This window comes from Ornithorhynchus anatinus, chromosome 6 (assembly GCF_004115215.2).
Source record: "Ornithorhynchus anatinus isolate Pmale09 chromosome 6, mOrnAna1.pri.v4, whole genome shotgun sequence".
Classification (NCBI taxonomy): domain Eukaryota; kingdom Metazoa; phylum Chordata; class Mammalia; order Monotremata; family Ornithorhynchidae; genus Ornithorhynchus; species Ornithorhynchus anatinus.
The window spans coordinates 28,690,331-28,709,008 of NC_041733.1; the positions used below are offsets into that span (position 1 = coordinate 28,690,331).

At 45.8% G+C, this 18,678-nt stretch overlaps 1 protein-coding gene across 1 annotated transcript in view; it reads right to left on the minus strand.

The window, feature by feature from the left end:
• Window positions 1-11,303, minus strand: part of TBC1D8B (TBC1 domain family member 8B) — a 45,714-nt gene extending 34,411 nt beyond the window's left edge. Inside the window, exon 1 of the mRNA XM_029067248.2 lies at window positions 11,083-11,303. Coding sequence (XP_028923081.1) covers window positions 11,083-11,212 — 130 coding nt within the window. The 5' untranslated portion in view covers window positions 11,213-11,303. The remainder of the gene's footprint in view (window positions 1-11,082) is intronic.
• Between the last annotated feature and the right edge of the window lie 7,375 nt (window positions 11,304-18,678).

Consider the following 18,678-nt stretch of genomic DNA (forward strand, 5'->3'; position numbering starts at 1 on the left):
AGTGAAGAGGAGGAAATGACGACTTAGTCAGGGAAGGCCTCTTGGAGGAGATGTGCTTTTTAATATGGCTTGGAAGGTAGGGAGAGTGATTGTCTGTGGGGATACGAAAAGGGAGGGCTTTCCAGGACAAAGGCAGGTAGTGGGCAAGAGGCCAGCAGTGAGATATAAGAGATCCAGGTACAGTGAGAAGGTTGGCATGAGGAAATCACGGAGGTAAGGTGGCAGGGAGCAAGGTAATTGAGTGCTTTAAAACCGATGTTAAGGAAGTTCTGTTTGATGCGGAGATGGATGAGCAACCACCGAGGTTCTTGAAGAGTGGGGAAACATGGACTGAACAGTTTTGGAAAAATGATCCAGTTAGCAGAGTGAAGTATGGCCCGGAGTAGGTGGAGACAGAAAGCAGGGATTCATTCATTCATTCATTCAATAGTATTTATTGAGTGCTTACTATGTGCAGAGCACTGTACTAAGCGCTTGGGATGAACAAGTCGGCAACAGATAGAGACAGTCCCTGCCGTTTGACGGGCTTACGGTCTAATCGGGGGAGACGGACAGACAAGAACGATGGTAATAAACAGAGTCAAGGGGAAGAACATCTCGTAAAAACAATGGCAACTAAATAGAATCAAGGCGATGTACAATTCATTAACAAAATAAATAGGGTAACGAAAATATATACAGTTGAGCGGACGAGTACAGGGCTGTGGGGATGGGAAGGGAGAGGTGGAGGAGCAGAGGGAAAAGGGGAAAATGAGGGTTTAGCTGCAGAGAGGTAAAGGGGGGATGGCAGAGGGAGTAGAGGGAGAAGAGGAGCTCAGTCTGGGAACACCTCTTGGAGGAGGTGAGTTTTAAATAGGGTTTTGAAGAGGGAAAGAGAATCAGTTTGGCGGAGGTGAGGAGGGAGGGCGTTCCGGGACCGCGGGAGGATGTGACCCGGGGTTCGACGGCGGGATAGGCGAGCCCGAGGGACGGTGAGGAGGTGGGCGGCGGAGGAGGGGAGCGTGCGGGGTGGGCGGTAGAAAGAGAGAAGGGAGGAGAGGTAGGAAGGGGCAAGGTGATGGAGAGCCTCGAAGCCTAGAGTGAGGAGTTTTTGTTTGGAGCGGAGGTTGATAGGCAACCACTGGAGTTGTTTAAGAAGGGGAGTGACATGCCCAGATCGTTTCTGCAGGAAGATGAGCCGGGCAGCGGAGTGAAGAATAGACTGGAGCGGGGCGAGAGAGGAGGAAGGGAGGTCAGAGAGAAGGCTGACACAGTAGTCTAGCCAGGATATAACGAGAGCCCGTAACAGTAAGGTAGCCGTTTGGGTGGAGAGGAAAGGGCGGATCTTGGCGATATTGTAGGGATGACAGGAAGGAGGCTGATGGAATAATCAAAGAGGGATGAGATAAGTGTTTGAATTAATGTAGTAGCAATCTGGATGGAGAGGAAAGGGCGGATATTAGTGATGTTGTGAAGGTTGAACTGACAAGATTTGGTGACAGACTGAATATGTGGGTTGAATGAGAGAGCTGAGTCGAGGATAATGCCAAGATTACATGCTTGTAAAACAGGGAAGATGGTGGTGTTGTCTACAGTGACGGGAAAGTCATGGGGAGGATTGTGTCTGGGTGAGAGTATGAGTAGTTCTGTTTCGGACATGGTAAGTTTGACATATTGGCAGGATCAGGCAAACAGGATGCCTGGACACCTTATATTATTCTGAAATGACTATTTCTAAGGAATAAAACTAATTCCATCTAAAAGAAATTGGGGATTACAAGCATATTCTCAATTACTAAACCGTTTTTTATCCTATTAGAATGATTTGTTTCTAGAACATGGCCTTTTAATTTCATAAGTGTTGAGGCTCCCATTTGCAAATGGTAAATCTTTGCATAATTTAAGTGATCTATGCATACATTAATTATGCAAGATCAGAAATTCATCAATCTAAGCATGTGCTAAATTTAGAAGGGTGAGAATACTCATTATGCAAGGCAGGCTAAAGACATAATTCTACCAATGAGAAAAAAATCCTTTAAACTGTCCAAGAACCAGTGATTTACAAATATTTTAGCAATAACTTTGACAGCACTTTCCACAATCCGTCTGTTGTTCAAATTGAGGTCATCAGGAGATTTCAGAGATTCCAACTCAAGTTCTGTGCTGTTGTTTTTTAATAGTGCTTGTTAAGCACTAAGTGCCAGGCACTATACTCAGTGCAAGGGGAAAAAAACACATAATCAGGTTGGACACGGTCACTATCCCACGTGGGGCTCATGCTCTTACTAGGAGGGAGTAGGATTGAATCCCCATTCTATAGATGAACTAAAGCACAGGAATGTTAGGTGACTTGCCTCACGTCACATAGCAGATAAGTGAGAGAGCCGAGATTAGAATCCAGGTCCTCTGAGTCCCAAGCGTATGCTTTTTCTACTAGCACAAACTCCTTCCTTTCCTTCCATCTACCTTTTTCTAGACTAAGTAGAGGCATATCCTGGGTCCCAAGCACTCAACAAAACTTAAAATATGAAAATACATTAGTTGGATCCATAAATCCTGATTCCAACTGCTACAGGGAAGTCAATTCCCTTTCCACGCTTTCCTCGCCTTGCCAAGCAAGCCTTCTTCCCGCTCTATCCCGTTATGAGAGTTTCAGGGGCACCCTCTCCCTTGATCTTTACTTACCCCCTTCCTTCTTTCGTCACACCCCCCGCCCCGCCCCCGTGCTCCAGGATTTTTGAACAAGTGCTGCACATGACACCATCGCTACTATCACAACCCATCTTGGGCCACTCGCACTCGGGCAGCAAAGCTGCCGAAGGTCCAGAGGGTTGCCGCTACAACCCTGTGGGAGCTCTCACAGCTGCTGTGTGGAGCCCAGGGGCCGTTGCTGAAAGCCCTGGGAGCCCTTGTTGTTGATGCTGCTGCTGCTGCTGACACCCATGGGGCCATTGCTGAGAGCTACAGAAGCCCTTTCACGCCAGTTGAACCAGTAGGGGCCATGGCCATGCTGGGTTAGCCTGCTTTTCCCTAGCCCTGTGCCAGGTACTTATTCAGCACTCTCTTTCATCCCATCCTGCCTGTAAGGCCCTGTTCCCACTTGTAGTCTCATGTCCACTTCCCAGGTAACATTCGTGTATCACAAAGAAACTTAAAGGGGGTGACTAGAGAGACCTTTATATTTCAGGACCTCCCACTGGAATCAGAATTTTGCTTGGTTGCCTTAAGAGGTGGTAAAACATTTCCTTCCCACACTGCTTTAAGACAGCATAGAGGGATTTCTCTAAAGATAAACTCAGGATCATCAATCATTCAAATTTAATATGCATATGTGTGCCTTACACTGTATTTAGTATTTCGGAGAGTCCAGCAAAATTAAGTCGGGATGTCTGCCTTCAGGGAGCTTACAATTGTGACATGGAAGTGTTGAAGTCACAGTACGGAGGGAAATGAGGTGGGGAGATGAGGGATTAATGATGGAAGGCCATCTAGCAAAGGTGCTATTTCAATCGATGAATGGTATTTATTGAGTGCTTACTATGTGCAGAGCACTGTACTAAGTGGTTGAGAAAATATAATACAGAGAGGCTTGAAGATGGGGAGAGTAGCCGACCTGTCATATATGAGGGAAGAGGGAATCCTAAGCAGAAGAGAGGATGTGAGAGAGAGATGGAGAGATGAGAACAAAGTAGAGTGAGTAGGTTGGTTTGAGGGGAGTAAAGCATGCGGGCTGGGGTGTAGTGGGAGAGAAGCAAGGATAAGTAGAGAGTACAGAGCTGATTACATGCCTTAAAGCCAAAGGTAGAAAGTTGGGTGGACAAGGAAGCAAAGGACGGGCCAGATCTTCAATTAGACAATGAAATATATAAATCCACAATTCTATGTTCTAAGGAGAGTCCCTAGGTTGCAGTTCACGTTAGCATACTTTTTTCAAGTAGGCACTTCCCAAAACACTAAAGATTTAGAGGAAGGATTCCATAAAAGCATTCGGAGGAAATGCTCATTTATATATTTTCAGAATTAGAAATAGACTAATCCTTATAAACGTGATAATTTTAATTGTTTAAACTATTCTATTCCTCAAGCTTTTTATTTTCCAAAAATACTGGCAGAAATATCCATTAGGCTCCCAGTTTAAGGAGATAATCTACTTTTCCTCTGACACACCCTTCTTTCTCATCCCATAATTCTCTCCCTGTCTCTTTTCCCTCTACATCTCAACTCTTCTGATAGCCTGTCTCTTCTCTAGCTCATTCCCTAGACTTCTAGGTTTCTCATCTATGTCCTTCTCTGGGAACTTCTCCTCGTCTGTTTTCACAGGCTTGCAGCCTTTCCCCATTCACTCCCACCGTTTGTTCAACAACCAACTAATCAATAGCATTTTTTGAATGGCTCTGTGCAGAACACTATACTAAAAACCTAAGTTTTTAGCACAATAATGATTTACTAGACATGATGAATGCCCTCAAGAAGTTTACACTTCAAAAGGGGCAACAAATAATTTAGATGGGAGGAAGAAGGGAGAAGTTGACTATGTACATGAGAGAGTGCTTAAGTAATAGGGCATGCAAGTTGGTATGTGCAGAAGTGGTATGGGTGGTCGTGCCTATACCATGCATAGCTAGTGCTGAAGTGGCAGTTGTTGGGGGATATAAATGGAGAGGAAGAGCAATTCGTTGAGAAAGGCATCCTGGAAGAGGTGTGGTTTCAGAGGGGCTTTGATTATGGGAAGCGGGTGGCCTGGTGGATTTGGAGGGTGAGGGAGATCCAGGTCCATTGGGAGGGTTTGAGCAAGAAATCTCAGGCAGAAGAGATAAGACTGAGGCATGACTGGATTGGCTTGAGGGGAATGAAGAGGGGGAAATGGGGTGAAGTAGATGAAGAGAGTGAATAAGAAAAGCTTCCCTTTATCCTCTCTCTGTCTTTTCCCAGCTTCTTTTTGCTGCATGCCCTCTCTCTCTGCCCTAACGTTTCTATCTTCTCCACTCCACGAGGCCCACTAGCTCTTCTCCCTCCTGGTTTGCCACGCTTCCCAATCCCACGATGGCAAAGTAACTCTCACTAAAACATAAACGCATTCCCAGGTCTTCCAAGCCAGAGTTTTCATAAAACGGGCCCCACAATTCACACCATCTTGGGGAGAGACAAAGAGGCCCCTGACAGCAATTGGGAAGGAGGGAGGGAATTGGCCACACATCCCCTTCCTCATGCTCCAATAGAGGATGGGATTTCAGCAGCCGTGGGAAGAAGGCAGATGCCCTAGTTGTTCCCAGCCTGCCCAGGGAAGACCTAGGCAACCTAAAAGCCCCAGAGCATGTTTCTGCTGTATCTACCAACCAGTTGCTCAGACAGGTTCTGTTCCAGTCAATGTGAGCCTAGAACAATGGTCAAATGCCACTACGACTTTACCAATTTTACCATGGCTCAGTGGAAAGAGCATGGGCTTTGGAGTCAGAGGTCATGAGTTCGAATCCCAGCTCTGCCACTTGTCAGCTGTGTGACTGTGGGCAAGTCACTTAACTTCTCTGTGCCTCAGTTCCCTCATCTGTAAAATGGGGATGAAGACTGTGAGCCCCACGTGGCACAACCTGATTCCCGTGTCTACCCCAGCGCTTAGAACAGTGCTCTGCACATAGTAAGCGCTTAACAAATACCAACATTATTATTATTATCTCTTACAAATAAAACAGCATTTATTCTTTTCAAACAAAAATACATTAATTTACGGTAATAACAACATTAGAAGTCTATTCCACACTTCATCAGCCTGGTACCATCCTGGGCTGGTGGTGGCTGACTGTGAAGCCAGTGGTTTTTAGCTTCAGAACCATTTTAGTCTAGAATAGTACAATGTAGCTGCCACGAAAATAAACACAAGTGTATACATGCTCCAATTGAGTTTCCAAGACCCACTGTCTAACCTTGGTTTTTCTAGCACAGTTAATTCCTGGTTCTCTTAGCTCTCTGCCCACCTGGTCACTTTCCCTGTGCTGAGAGCTCTCAAATCTACACAACAAGCTCTGCCTTTGTCCTTCTATGCAATACTGCATTGCCTCCTGCCCCCAGCAAGAAGATCTCCACATAGGTCCTTTCTGCACTTTGATATGCATTCCTCCCTTAGCCCCTCAGCTACCTGCTCTATTGTACTGTACTCTCTGAAACACTTGGAACAATGCTCTACATACAGGAAGCACTCAGATACCCAAGCTGTTTGACCTACACAGATATGCTGTAGGTACCTCAGGCTTAATATGTCCAGAATTGAACTCATCTTCCCACCCAAATCCTCTCTGCCACCTTCTTCCGCATAACAATTGACAACATTACCATCCACTCTTCCTTCAGGTTCATAACCTCGTCATTAATCCTAGACACCTTCCCCTTTCAGTCCCATTTTCAGTATCTTTCCAAATCAGGTCAGTTTTTCCTCAACAGTATTTCCAGTATCCCTTCCCTTTCTTTGCATCCAAACAGCCCTTCTGCCATTTCACACTTTGTCATACCCTGGCTCGACTAGGGCATCAGTCTTCTCACTGATCCCCTTGCCAGGAATTCATACTTCATTCTGCTTCCCAAATCATTCTTCCAAAATCTCATTTTACCCACATCTCTTCACTCCTCAAAAATCTGCAATGGTTACCTACTCCTCTCCAAATAAAGCAGAAACTCCCAAATACTAACTTTAAAACACTCAACTTTTTCCTTCCTACTTATTCACTCTTCACCCACTCATTCCAGCTAACCTACTCACTATGCTGTGGTCTCAATTTATCTCCCCTTGCCTATATAATAATAATGATAGCATTTGTTAAGCCCTTACTATGTATCAAACACTGTTCTAAGTGCTGGGGTAGATACAAGGTAAGCAGGTTGTCCCTCGTGAGGCTCACAGTCTTAATCCCCATTTTACAGATGAGGTAACTGAGGCACAGAGAAGTGAAGTGACTTGCCCCAAGTCAAACAACTGACAAGTGGCGGAGCCAGGATGAGAACCCACGACTTCTGACTCCCAAGCCCAGTCTCTTTCCACTAAGCCACGCTGCTTCCCAGGCTTCTCGTTGGCTGGAACTCTTCTAGCAGGCCCTTCCCACCTCAAATCTCACAAAGCACCCATCTCCCTGTCTTCAGAGATCATCTCTAAATTGTGACTCCTTCTTGGCAGGGAACATGTCTACGAACTCTGTTACAGTGTACTCTCCCAAGCACTTAGTACAGTGTTTGGCACAAAATAAGCACTCTATTACTACTGATTCATTAATTAAAAGCCTTCCTGAAGTCTCCTCCAAGGGGACTGTACTGCTCATTTCATGATCATGAGGGATAAGGAGAGTAGGTATTCTTTCCCAGTGCTTAGTACAGTGCTCTGCAAACGATAAATGCTTAATAAAAACTATTACTGCTAATTTCTTCTGTAGCGACCTCACAACCTTCAACAACACTTATGAACATATCTTACATACCCTATTACTTGGGTACTAACTCGAGTACACCAGTCCTTCCTTCTTTCCTCTTGTCAATAAATGATTTCAATGCCTCTTTCTGCCCTAGAATATAAATTCCTTAGGGGCAAGGACCACATCTATTAACTCTCCTGTACTCTCCAAAGCATTTAGTCAGTGCTCCGCTCACAGTAGGACTCAAATACTATTAGTTGACTGTTCTTCCATCTTGTTTGGTATAAGAGGGCTGATATTTATGATATCTTTGGCAACATAATATACTTTCTTGGTTCCACCAGGTAGTAGTGTACTGCTAAGAGGAGGTACTAAATATACAGTCATCCTTCATATTCAAATATGCAGAGAGCAGAACCCCATTCATGTTCATGAGTATTGCTAAGACTCGAACTGTACACTCAGTAATACATTATTCACATTTTGCCATCTCATAAGCACTGCATTCCTTTATGAATCTGCTCAGGCATTAAGGGAACAGCAATATAGCACTACTGGCTTTCAGCCTCACTCTAAGAAGCTGCATGATCTAGTGGGTAGAGTACGGGCCTGGGAGACAAACGGATTTGGGTGCTAATCTCAGCTCTTCCATTTGTCTGATGGGTGACCTTGGGCAAGTCACTTCACTTCTCTTCACCTGTTACCTCATCTTTAAAATGGGGATTAAGACGGTGAGCCCCAGGTGCAATGGGGATTGTGTCCAACCTGACAACCTTGCACCTATCCCAGCACTTAGTACACTGCCTGGCACAAGCTCATGGTGGACAGGGAACATGCCTGCTTATTGTTGTGTTGTACTCTCTCAAGTGCTTAGTACAGTGCTTTGCACACAGTAAGCGCTCAATAAATCCGATTAAATGAAATTCCACAAAAAACACCAAAAAACCCTGAACAGGACACTAGGTTTGGGATTTGGGAGAAGAGGAAGAAATATCTTACACCCAGTAGGGCATGTATCTCATTTTCTGTAATACCTGTGTAAATACTGGCAGGGCAATATACTTTGCAAACCAAACAATGTCTGAGAACATAACTACACGGTCACAAAATAAGAGCTGGAAGGGACCTGGAGACAGTGCAGATAGTTGAAAACTACTTTCAAGGTTACCAGATGAAAATTTTTAGAAGGCTTTAATCTTCTAAATTTCATGTTTTAAGTACACTTATTTCACTTAATTGCTGAGTATTACTTCTCACCTTTGTTAGACAGCTCTGGAAAAATATGAATACTAGCAGCCCAAAAGTAGCACTTTCTTTTCTGATTCTGATTCTGTGTGCAGATTTAGCAATTTCTAAAATGACCCCCAAAAGAACTGGAAGTGCAAATTGACAAGTCACAATAAATTATCATCACCACCAGTGGTAATTCCCGAGCCCTAACAGTGTGCAGAGCACTGTACTAAGCACTTGGGAGAATTCAGTGTAACAGAGTTGGCAGATATGTTCCCAACCCACGAGTTTCAAGTCTATGGGAGAGAAATCGTCTTTCCAAAGGGCTATCCTTCACTTGGATATGTGTTAAAGAGTGAGCACCATGTGAGCAGGGAATATGTCTATAACTCTGCTCTACTGTACTCTCCCAAGAGTTTAGTACAGTGCTCTGCACACAGACAGCACTCAATATGACTGATTTGAGGGTTTAAACAGGAAACAGCTTCTAACGCATGTCCCTCCAGAGTTCAAACAATATTGTATTATACTCTCTTCAAGCATCTAGTAGAGTGCTCTACACACTGTAAGCGCATTCAGTAAATACCACTGATGGACGGCGATACTAGTCAGAAGAAATGTGACAATAAAGCAGCCTTTCAGCTCAACTTTCCAGTTATTCTTTGGCACACCCCTTACCCGGCCAAAGCTGTGTCCCCTAGGGCCCCAGAAGGAAGGACAGAGAGCAGTGTGGCTTAGTGGAAAGAGCCTGGGCTTGGGAGTCAGAGGTCGTGGGTTCTAATCCTGGCTCCACCACGTCTGCTGTGTGACCTTGGGCAAGTCACTTAACTTCTCTGTGCCTCAGTTACCTCATCTGTAAAAATGGGGATTAAAAAAAAAAAAGTGAGCCCCACTTGGGACAATCTGATTACCCAGTGTCTGCCCCAGCCCTCAGAATGGTGCTCTGCACATAGTAAGCGCTTAACAAATACCATAATTATTATTATTATTATCCCAGCTCCGCCACTCATTTGCTGTGTGGCCTTGGGCAAGTCACTTCACTTCCTCAGTGACCTCAACTGAAAAATGAGGATTAAGACTGTGAGCCCCATGCGGGACAGGGACTGTGTCCAACCTAATTTGTACAGAGCCAGGCACATAATAAGCGCTTACCAAATACCGTAATTATTATTATTTCTGCTCTGGGGGGAGGAGGGCAAGGCACAAGGGATGGTGGGTGATGCCCTCCAGGTCCGACCCCAGGCCAGACCTTCTGGCTGGGTAAGGAAATGGGGGAGGGTGGGGGAGGGAAAGGGAGAGGACCCACCTGGTGGGTCCCAGAACTGTACATTCCAAGCGCTTAGTACAGTGCTCTGCACATAGTAAGTGCTGAATAAATACTATTGAATGTACTAATAATAATCCTGATATTTGTTAAGTCCTTACTATGTGCCAGGCCCTGTACTGAGCGCTGGGGTGGATACACCCTAGAGAAGCATGGTAGAGAAGCAGCGTGGCTTGGTGGCTTGGGAGTCAGAGGTCGTGGGTTCTAATCCCAGCTCCGCCACTTGTCAGCTCTATGACTTTGGGTAAGTCACCTCACTGGGCCTCAGTTCCCTCACCTGTAAAGTGGGGATGAAGCCTGGGAGCCCCACGTGAGACAACCTGATGACCGTGTATCTCCCCAGCGCTTAAAACAGTGCGTGGCACGGAGTAAGCGCTTAAGAAATACCCAGTTATTCTGGACGCACATCAGGTTGGCCACAGTCCCTGACTCAACCTCCGTTTTAGAGAGGGGGCAACGGAGGCACCGAGCAGTGAAGCGACTTGGCCAAGGTCACCCAGCAGACAAGCGGTGGGAGGATTAAAACCCACGACCTCCCGGCTTCCAAGCCCGCGGTCTTTCATTCCATAGTACTGATTGAGCGCTATGTGCAGAGCACTGTACTAAGCGCTTGGACTGGCCAATTCGGCAACAGTTAGGGACCATCCCTGCCCCATGATGGGTTCACAGTCTAGTCGGGGGGGGGGACAGAGGGATAAAAACAAGACATCATCACGATAAAGAGAATCAAGGGGATGGACACCTTATTAACAAAATAAAGAGGGCAATAAAATATACCTACAAATGAGCACAGTGCTGAGGGGGAGGAGCAGAGGGAAAGGGGGCTTAGCAGAAGGGAGGTGAAGGAGCAGAGGGAAAAGGAGGTCAGTCTGGGAAGGCCTCCTGGAGGAGGTGAGGTCTCAGCAGGGCTTTGCAGAGGGGAAGAGAGGGAGTTTGGCGGAGGTGAGGAGGGAGGGCGTTCCAGGACGGCGGGAGGACGTGGGCCAGGGGTCGATGGAGGAATAGGCGCGAACGGGGGAAGGGGAGGAGGTGGGCGGTAGAAAGAGAGAAGGGAGGCGAGGTACCACTAGGCCGGGCTGCTCTAGTCCGTGGCGGGGCAATCCGGGCGGCCGCCCCGGCGGCGGCGGTTGGGGTCTGGCGGCCCCGGCTCACCTGTGAGCCCCCCGCCGCCTTCCTCCCCGTGGCCCCGGCGCCGCTGCAGCACGAAGTACTCGTTGGACCGCTCCATCAGCCACAGCTTCAGCGCGTTCTTCAGCAGCACCTCCTCGGGCTTCAGCCACATGGCGGACGGTTAGTGTGGGGGCGAAAGGACCGGCCGCCCGTCCGTCCGTCCGTCCGTCCGTCCGACCGCCCGCCCGCTCGCCCACGTAGGCAGCCCAACGGCGGCCGGACTCCCGACCAGGAAAGGAGCCTGGCGCCCCGGCGCCCGCTGGGAGTTGTAGTTCCCCCTCCGCTAGCGCCTGCAGGGAACCCCGGCCGGGAGAACTACAACTCCCGTGATGCACCGCCGGAGGCGGCCAGACGCACGTGAAGGGCGGGCCGGCCTTCCCGCCCCATGCGAGGACGCCCGGCCCACCTTAGTAATAATAATGTTGGCATTTGTTATGCGCTTACTATGTGCAGGGAGCTGTTCTAAGCGCTGCGGGACACACAGGGTCATCAGGTGGTCCCACGTGGGGTCCCAGTTTTTAAATCAATTGAAATATGTTGGTAGTTGTAAATCGCTTGAATCAAATATGTTGGGATTTGTGATGCGTGGGATTGGTTACGTGCTTACTATGGGCAGGGAGCTGCTCTAAGCGCTGGGGAAGACACAGGGTCATCAGGTGGTCCCACGTGGGGCTCCCAGTTTTTAAATCAATTGAAATATGTTGGTATTTGTAAATCGACTGAATCAAATATGTTGAGATTTGTGATGCGTGGGATTTGTTATGCGCTTACTATGTGCAGGGAGCTGCTCTAAGCGCTGGGGAAGACACAGGGTCATCAGGTGGTCCCACGTGGGGCTCCCAATTTTTTAATCAATTGAAATATGTTGGTAGTTGTAAATCGATTGAATCAAATATGTTGAGATTTGTGATGCGTGGGATCGGTTACGTGCTTACTATGTGCAGGGCGCTGTTCTAAGCGCTGGGGGAGACACAGGGTCATCAGGTGGTCCCACGTGGGGCTCCCAATTTTTAAATCAATTGAAATATGTTGGTATTTGTAAATCGATTGAATCAAGTATGTTGGTATTTGTGAAGTGCTTACTATGTGCAGGGTGTTGTTCTAAGCGCTGGGGGAGATACAGGGTCATCAGGTTGTCCCACGTGGGGCTCCCAATTTTTAAATCAATTGAAATATGTTGGTATTTGTAAATCGATTGAATCAAATATGTTGGGATTTGTTATGCGTGGGATTTGTTATGCGCTTACTATGTGCAGGGCGCTGTTCTAAGCGCTGGGGGAGACACAGGGTCATCAGGTTGTCCCACGTGGGGCTCCCAATTTTTAAATCAATTGAAATATGTTGGTATTTGTGAAGCGCTTACTATGTGCAGGGCGCTGTTCTAAGCGCTGGGGGAGATAGAGGGTCTTCAGGTTGTCCACAATTTTTAAATTAATTTAATCAAATATGTTGGTATTCGTTAGGTGCTTACTATGTGCAGGGCATTGTCCGATTAGACTGTAAGCCCATCAATGGGCAGGGATTGTCTCTATCTGTTGCCGAATTGTACATTCCAAGTACATAGTACGGTGCTCTGAACATAGTAAGCGCTCAATCAATACTATTGAAAGAATGTTCTAAGCGCTGGGGTAGATACAGGGTCATCAGGTTGTCCCACATGAGGCTCACAGTCTTCATCCCCGTTTTACAGATAATATGGTATTTGTTAAGCGCTTACTATGTGCAAAGCACTGTTCTAAGTGCTGGGGGCATACAAGGTGATCAGGTTGTCCCACGTGGGGCTCACAGTTTTTAATCCCCATTTGACAAATGAGGTAACTGAGGCACAGAGAAGTGAAGTGACTTGCCCAAAGTCCCACAGCTGGCAAGCGGCAGGGTCTGAATCCGAACCCATGACCTCTGACTCCCAAGCCCGGGCTTTTTCCACTCAGCCACGCTGCTTCTCAGATGAGGTCACTGAGGCACAGAGAAGTGACTTGCCCACGGTCACACAGCTGACAAGTGGCAGAGCTGGTATTTGAACCCATGACCTCTGACTTCCAAGCCCGGGCTCTTTCCACTGAGCCACGCTGCTTCCCAGCTGAACGGTTGGCCAGCCGGGCGGCCTGGAAGATGTCGTTTCTTTTCCCATTGGCGAGTTTTGACATGAAAAAAGGAAACTACATAAAGGTTTTGGAACAGAAAGATCACCCGATCCGAGGGGGAGTGCCAGCTTCCAAGACTTAGTCTGCCCTTCGCCCCACCTCCTGAGAGATTGCCCTTCAAACGGTGTGGCAACTCCATGACCGCAATTCAAAACATTCAAGAACAACTTGGAATCTTTTGCTCTGCTTTTATTTAGGGGGTTATGCTCAGTTATTCATAGCAGGGGTTTTTAGTATCATTCAGGGAAACATCTATGTCAAAAGTGCTTCCGCTGTACAGTGCCTTTTCAAATTATACTGTTGCTAGAGGTGACAACTCAAAGTAGGCCAGGAGGGAGGGTTCGAAGTGGAAAAAAAAAACCAAACTTGTCAGGATCATTTGTATTTTTATATTCGCCATAAACTCAGTGAACCTCAATATCAGCGTTTAGAGAGGAAAGAGAATGTGGGTATTAGTGACCCCAAAAAAGGCTAGGTCTTAGTGAAGGCAACTGTCCCAGTAGTTAAGGGTTTATTCTGGCTTGGGGAGTGTATGTGGTCAGTGTGTCAGGCCTGAGGATAAGAAGGACCTGGGTTCTAGGTCGGGATCTGCCAATTATCTCTGGTGTGACTTAGGACAAGTCATTTAACTTCTCTGCCTCAATTATCTCCTCTGTAAAATGGGGATTAAGACTGTGAGCCTCACATGGGTCATGGACTGTGTCCAACCTGATTAGCCTGTATCTAGCTGGTGCTTAGAACCATACCTGGCACACAGTAAGCACATCTCTGTTGCCCAATTGTACATTCCAAGCGCTTAGTACAGTGCTCTGCACATAGTAAGCACTCAATAAATACAATTGAATGAAATACCGTAAAAAAAGCATCTGGAAACGAGATGGGTAGGGGAGCAAGAGAGGCTGTATCAAAATCCAGGTTTTCCCCAGAGTTATCTGAGGTTATGTGGTCTTCAGACTGTAGAATCTAGACTGCAATCTCATTGTGGACAGGGAACCCTGTCTACCAACTCTGTTATATTGCACTCTCTCAAACGCTCAGTACAGTGTTGTGCACACAGTAAGCACTCAATAAATTCCACTGATTGATTTAGCTGAGAACTAAGTGTCCTGAGTTGTGTGTTCCATAGAGGGCCCAGGTTGGCAATTTATCGCCCAAAGGGAAAGGGCTTTTCCAAAATGAGAGCATTGCCCAAGAAAACTGGATCCCTAAATATCCTGCTCTAAGGATTGTTTTTCTAAATGAGAATGTTTGCAGTAGTAAATCCTGGTCTCCAAGACCCTGAATGTGGGCCTGGGCCCTGGTTCTCCTTACCCCTCCAACTTCACTGCAAGATCCCTCCTCCTCCCCAGGGCCCCTGGGAGGAAAGATGTCTATTCTAGGGGAATGAGACTCTGTTTTACAGCAAGAAAGATGAACCTGATTAGACTTCTACGCTCACCAGCCCACCCTATCCTCTTTTCTATGCAGAAAAAAACACAATTCCTATTAGCATCAATGGAATAGTAAAGAACCAGACCTGGAATGTAACCAGATACCGTTCCACTGAGTCATCGGACACTCATGGTGTACACATTTTCAGCTGGATTCTTCAGTCATATTATGATGAGATCAGGTGCAAACCTGCACACAGATACAGGGCAGAATCTACCCCAGTTGCACTTGTCAGCAAAATGCTATGCCTTTGTGTATCTTTACAGTGTATAAATGACATAATTGGAAAATACAATATAGACACAAAAATTTCTCAATTTTTTTTTGGTTTCTGGTACATTAGTAGCAAGAAATTACCACTGATGATTTGGTCTTTGTAAATAGGGTGTCTGAGGTGAGGCAGGTGATATGGGCATCGTCATTTCTCCCCCTCAAATAATTCTTCCTTTCTTTTTTTCTCTCTAACCCATCCTACTTTAACGTCATACCCAAATCCCCCCCAACATTTAGTACTTTCCTGTTAATTTTGGTTTACCAAGCCAAAAGAAATCACAATTATGCCATTCTCATAAAATGAAATCAATATAAGACTCCCAACTTTAGAGCGGCATTTCTAGACATTAATTTTTCTACCTCCTAAGCAATGTCATTCTAAAACTGGGGTGACAGGGCACACAGAGACTAGATTTCTCTTAATTTTCCTCTACTGAAGATAGTCAAAACATTTCTCTCAGCACAGTCTGGTTTCTATAAACTGGATCCTTTTAAATTTTATCATCGGGAATCCATTCGGGGAAATGCAATGCCCCCAATTCGTGCTTATCTAATTTTAATATATTCATCTCTATCAATAAACTATTCAATTTGACAGGATTTTCCTTGTTAAAAATGTCTTCTCATGAATACATTTAAATGCTATATGCACGGATGTGTCCTCTGTGGAGATGACAAGGAATTGTTGCCTCCTCCAGTTTCTCTGGAGCATTGCTTTTGCCCCCACAGCTTAATGGATCAGTCAAACTCATCTTGGCGTTCCAACAAGACCTGAGAGTGGCTCAGCAAGGCTGAGAAGACCACATATCACCCTTGCCCTAAAGCCAGCCTGCTTCTTCCAACACCTCCACTGAATACTCCCCACCTAAAAATCACACCTCCTGTTTTTCCACACACAAAATGAAATACTGGCACCTACAATTTTGCGAGAAATATAATTCCAACTGAACTGAAAGAACAGTTTCAAAAAAAGGTTTCATTTGACATTGAACATTTTCACACATCTTTAAAGGTTCTTAGATATTTTTGCCAACCAGGAACTGGTGCGTCTGCTATTTTGGGATGATTCAAAAACACGTGCATCATCCGGAAAGGAGCTTCCAGTACGTTTAATCAGTGGCATTAAGTGCTCACTGTGTGCGAAGCACTGTACTAGTTGTTGTAACTAGAACACTCAGAGTTTTTGTTATTTTGGTTAGAATCCTGTTAAAGGATTAGGGAGTGTTCTATCAACAAGGCATGGCTACCCGCTAGCCGGCAAGAGGCAGCGTAGCCTAGCAGATAGAGTATAGGTCTGGAACGCAGAAGGACCTGGGTTCTAATTCTGGTTCTGCCACTTGTCGGCTATGTGAACTTGGGCAAGTTACTTAACTTCTCTGAGCCTCGGTTACCTTATCTGGAAAATGGGGATTAAGACTGTGAAACCCCTGGAGGCCATGGACTGTGCCCAACCTGATTAGCTTGTATCCATACCAGCTCTTAGTATAGTGCCTGGCTCATAGTTAGTGCTTAAGTAATAAAAAAAAACAACGCAGTACCATGTTCTCACCCATCTCGTAAGTCAACAAGGAGGATGGAAAAGGAAAAAACAAATAGCAAAACATGCAGTGGTACCCCCTACAACTAGGCCAACAGGAGCAGGGAAATGACAGGAATGGTAAGTAGATCAACGTTCAAGAAGGCAAAGGAAGTATTTCCAGGAACAGCACAGTGTCGCTTCCTCCTCTGGGCAGATGGGTTGATCCCAGTAATTGACTACTTGCAAAACCCCTCCCAGGGAGCTACTGCTCCATTGAGGAAAAACCTCTCCAAATGAGGGTGCAGCCTGTATACCTTCTCTGTGAGCCGACAGTCATGTCGTCAAACAGCCTTGCCCAGTGCCACACCTGGTCAATCCATGTGCTACAATAATTGTCAACTCTATGGGGGATGATGACTATTCTTAGTGTCACACAGTGTCCTGGACAGAAAGGGCATGACAGGGAGGAGGTACTTACAGAGAGCTAATTAGGTGGGGTAAAAATGATTAAAGACCTAGACAGTGATGTAGAATTCAATGGCCATACCCTTAAACATGAAGCCAGGTATCTGCTGGATGCCAGGAACTCCTGGGTCTCCCTCCTACCTCTGTCATTCCACACCACAGCAATACACTTTCACCCTCCGGGAGAGGGGTAGATCCTCTGGCACAGTGTGGCCCAGCTCCATTCGTTAGAACCATAGGAATTTGGGTTACTTACCATAAGCTAGGTTCCCCCCAAAAGTGCAGGTATGCAGATCCTCAAGCTTCAGCCCTGAACTGGCTGGCACTGGCAGCGTAGTTACCTTCTGAGCTTCGTGATAGGTAACGATGATCGGATGTTTTCGGCTTTTTGCCCCAGCGGTGTAGCGAGCGTGATGTAAACCTGAAAAGTTGGAATCCTCTCTCCTATAAAGTTATCCTTCTGTAGAAAAAATTTGGTTAGAAATAATATCCGCTAACACCTCAGTCTGACTAGGGAAAGGCCAGGTTCCTCTTGGTGAGGATGGTGTCCATTCTTTTTTCCCTGAACAAATTAAAAACATGATCTGCAAAGTTTTCCAGAGGATTGGCAGAACCAGAAAAACTTTGTTTTCTTTAAGAGAATAATTACATATTGTTTTTCCAGTTCCATAACTGGTGGTGCTTTCCTTGAGACAAAAAAACACCAGGTAGGACATACACTACAGTAGAAGCTTACTTTTTTTAAAGCACTAAAAAAAATCATGAAACTTCATATTACCCCTCCTATAATGACTACTTAATGTTTCAAAATACTTATTCTCATATAATCATATTTTGATGCATTATACATCGTGGTATACCCATTACAAATCTGGGGGCCTTTTTGTGCGTTTTATAAGGTATTAAGTGCTATGAACCAGGCACTGTATGAAGCACTGGGGTAGATGTAAGCTAATCAGATTGGACACAGCCCATAACCCCTTGGGGCTCACAGTCTTAATCCCCACTTTACAGATGAGGTAACAGGCACAGAGAGTCAAGTGACTTACCCAAGGTCACACAGCTGATTCATGGCGGAGCCAAAAATAGAACTCCGGTCCTCTGACTCCCAGGCCCATGTTCTTTCCATTAGGACACTCTGCTTCCTCATCAATGAAACAAGCATGACGTGCTTGAAATGGAAGGAAGTGGCAGATAGAAATAATTCTACTTCAATGAGTAAAGCACTTGTAGTAACTGAGATAATTTTCCCCAACTACAGTCATAGGATTTTGTTTTCCTAAGGTATTGTACTAAGAGCTAGGGTAGATACAAGCTAATCAGGTTGGACACAGCCCCTGTCTCACATGAGCCTCACAGTCTTAATACCCATTTTACAGATGAGGTAACTGAGGCACAGAGAAGTTAAGTGACTTGCTCATGATCACACAGCAGACACATGGTAGAGCTAGAGTTAGAACTCGGGTCCTTCTGATTCCCAGGCCCATCCTCTATCCACTAGGCCATGCTGCTTCTCTAATCTGAGAAAGAACAAATTGGTCATCCTGCTTTCTAACTTTTATGAATGTATTTCAGAGAAACTTGTCTCTGGGTACCTTTAGGCAGGGGATTATTCAGCACTCATCATCTTCAACAGCATTAACTGGATTTTTACATGCATTTGGTAAAATAGAAATAAAGGATATAGCTCCTGCACTTGGGGCTCTTACAATCTAAACCATGTTTTGTGTCCCCCTAGTCCAACAG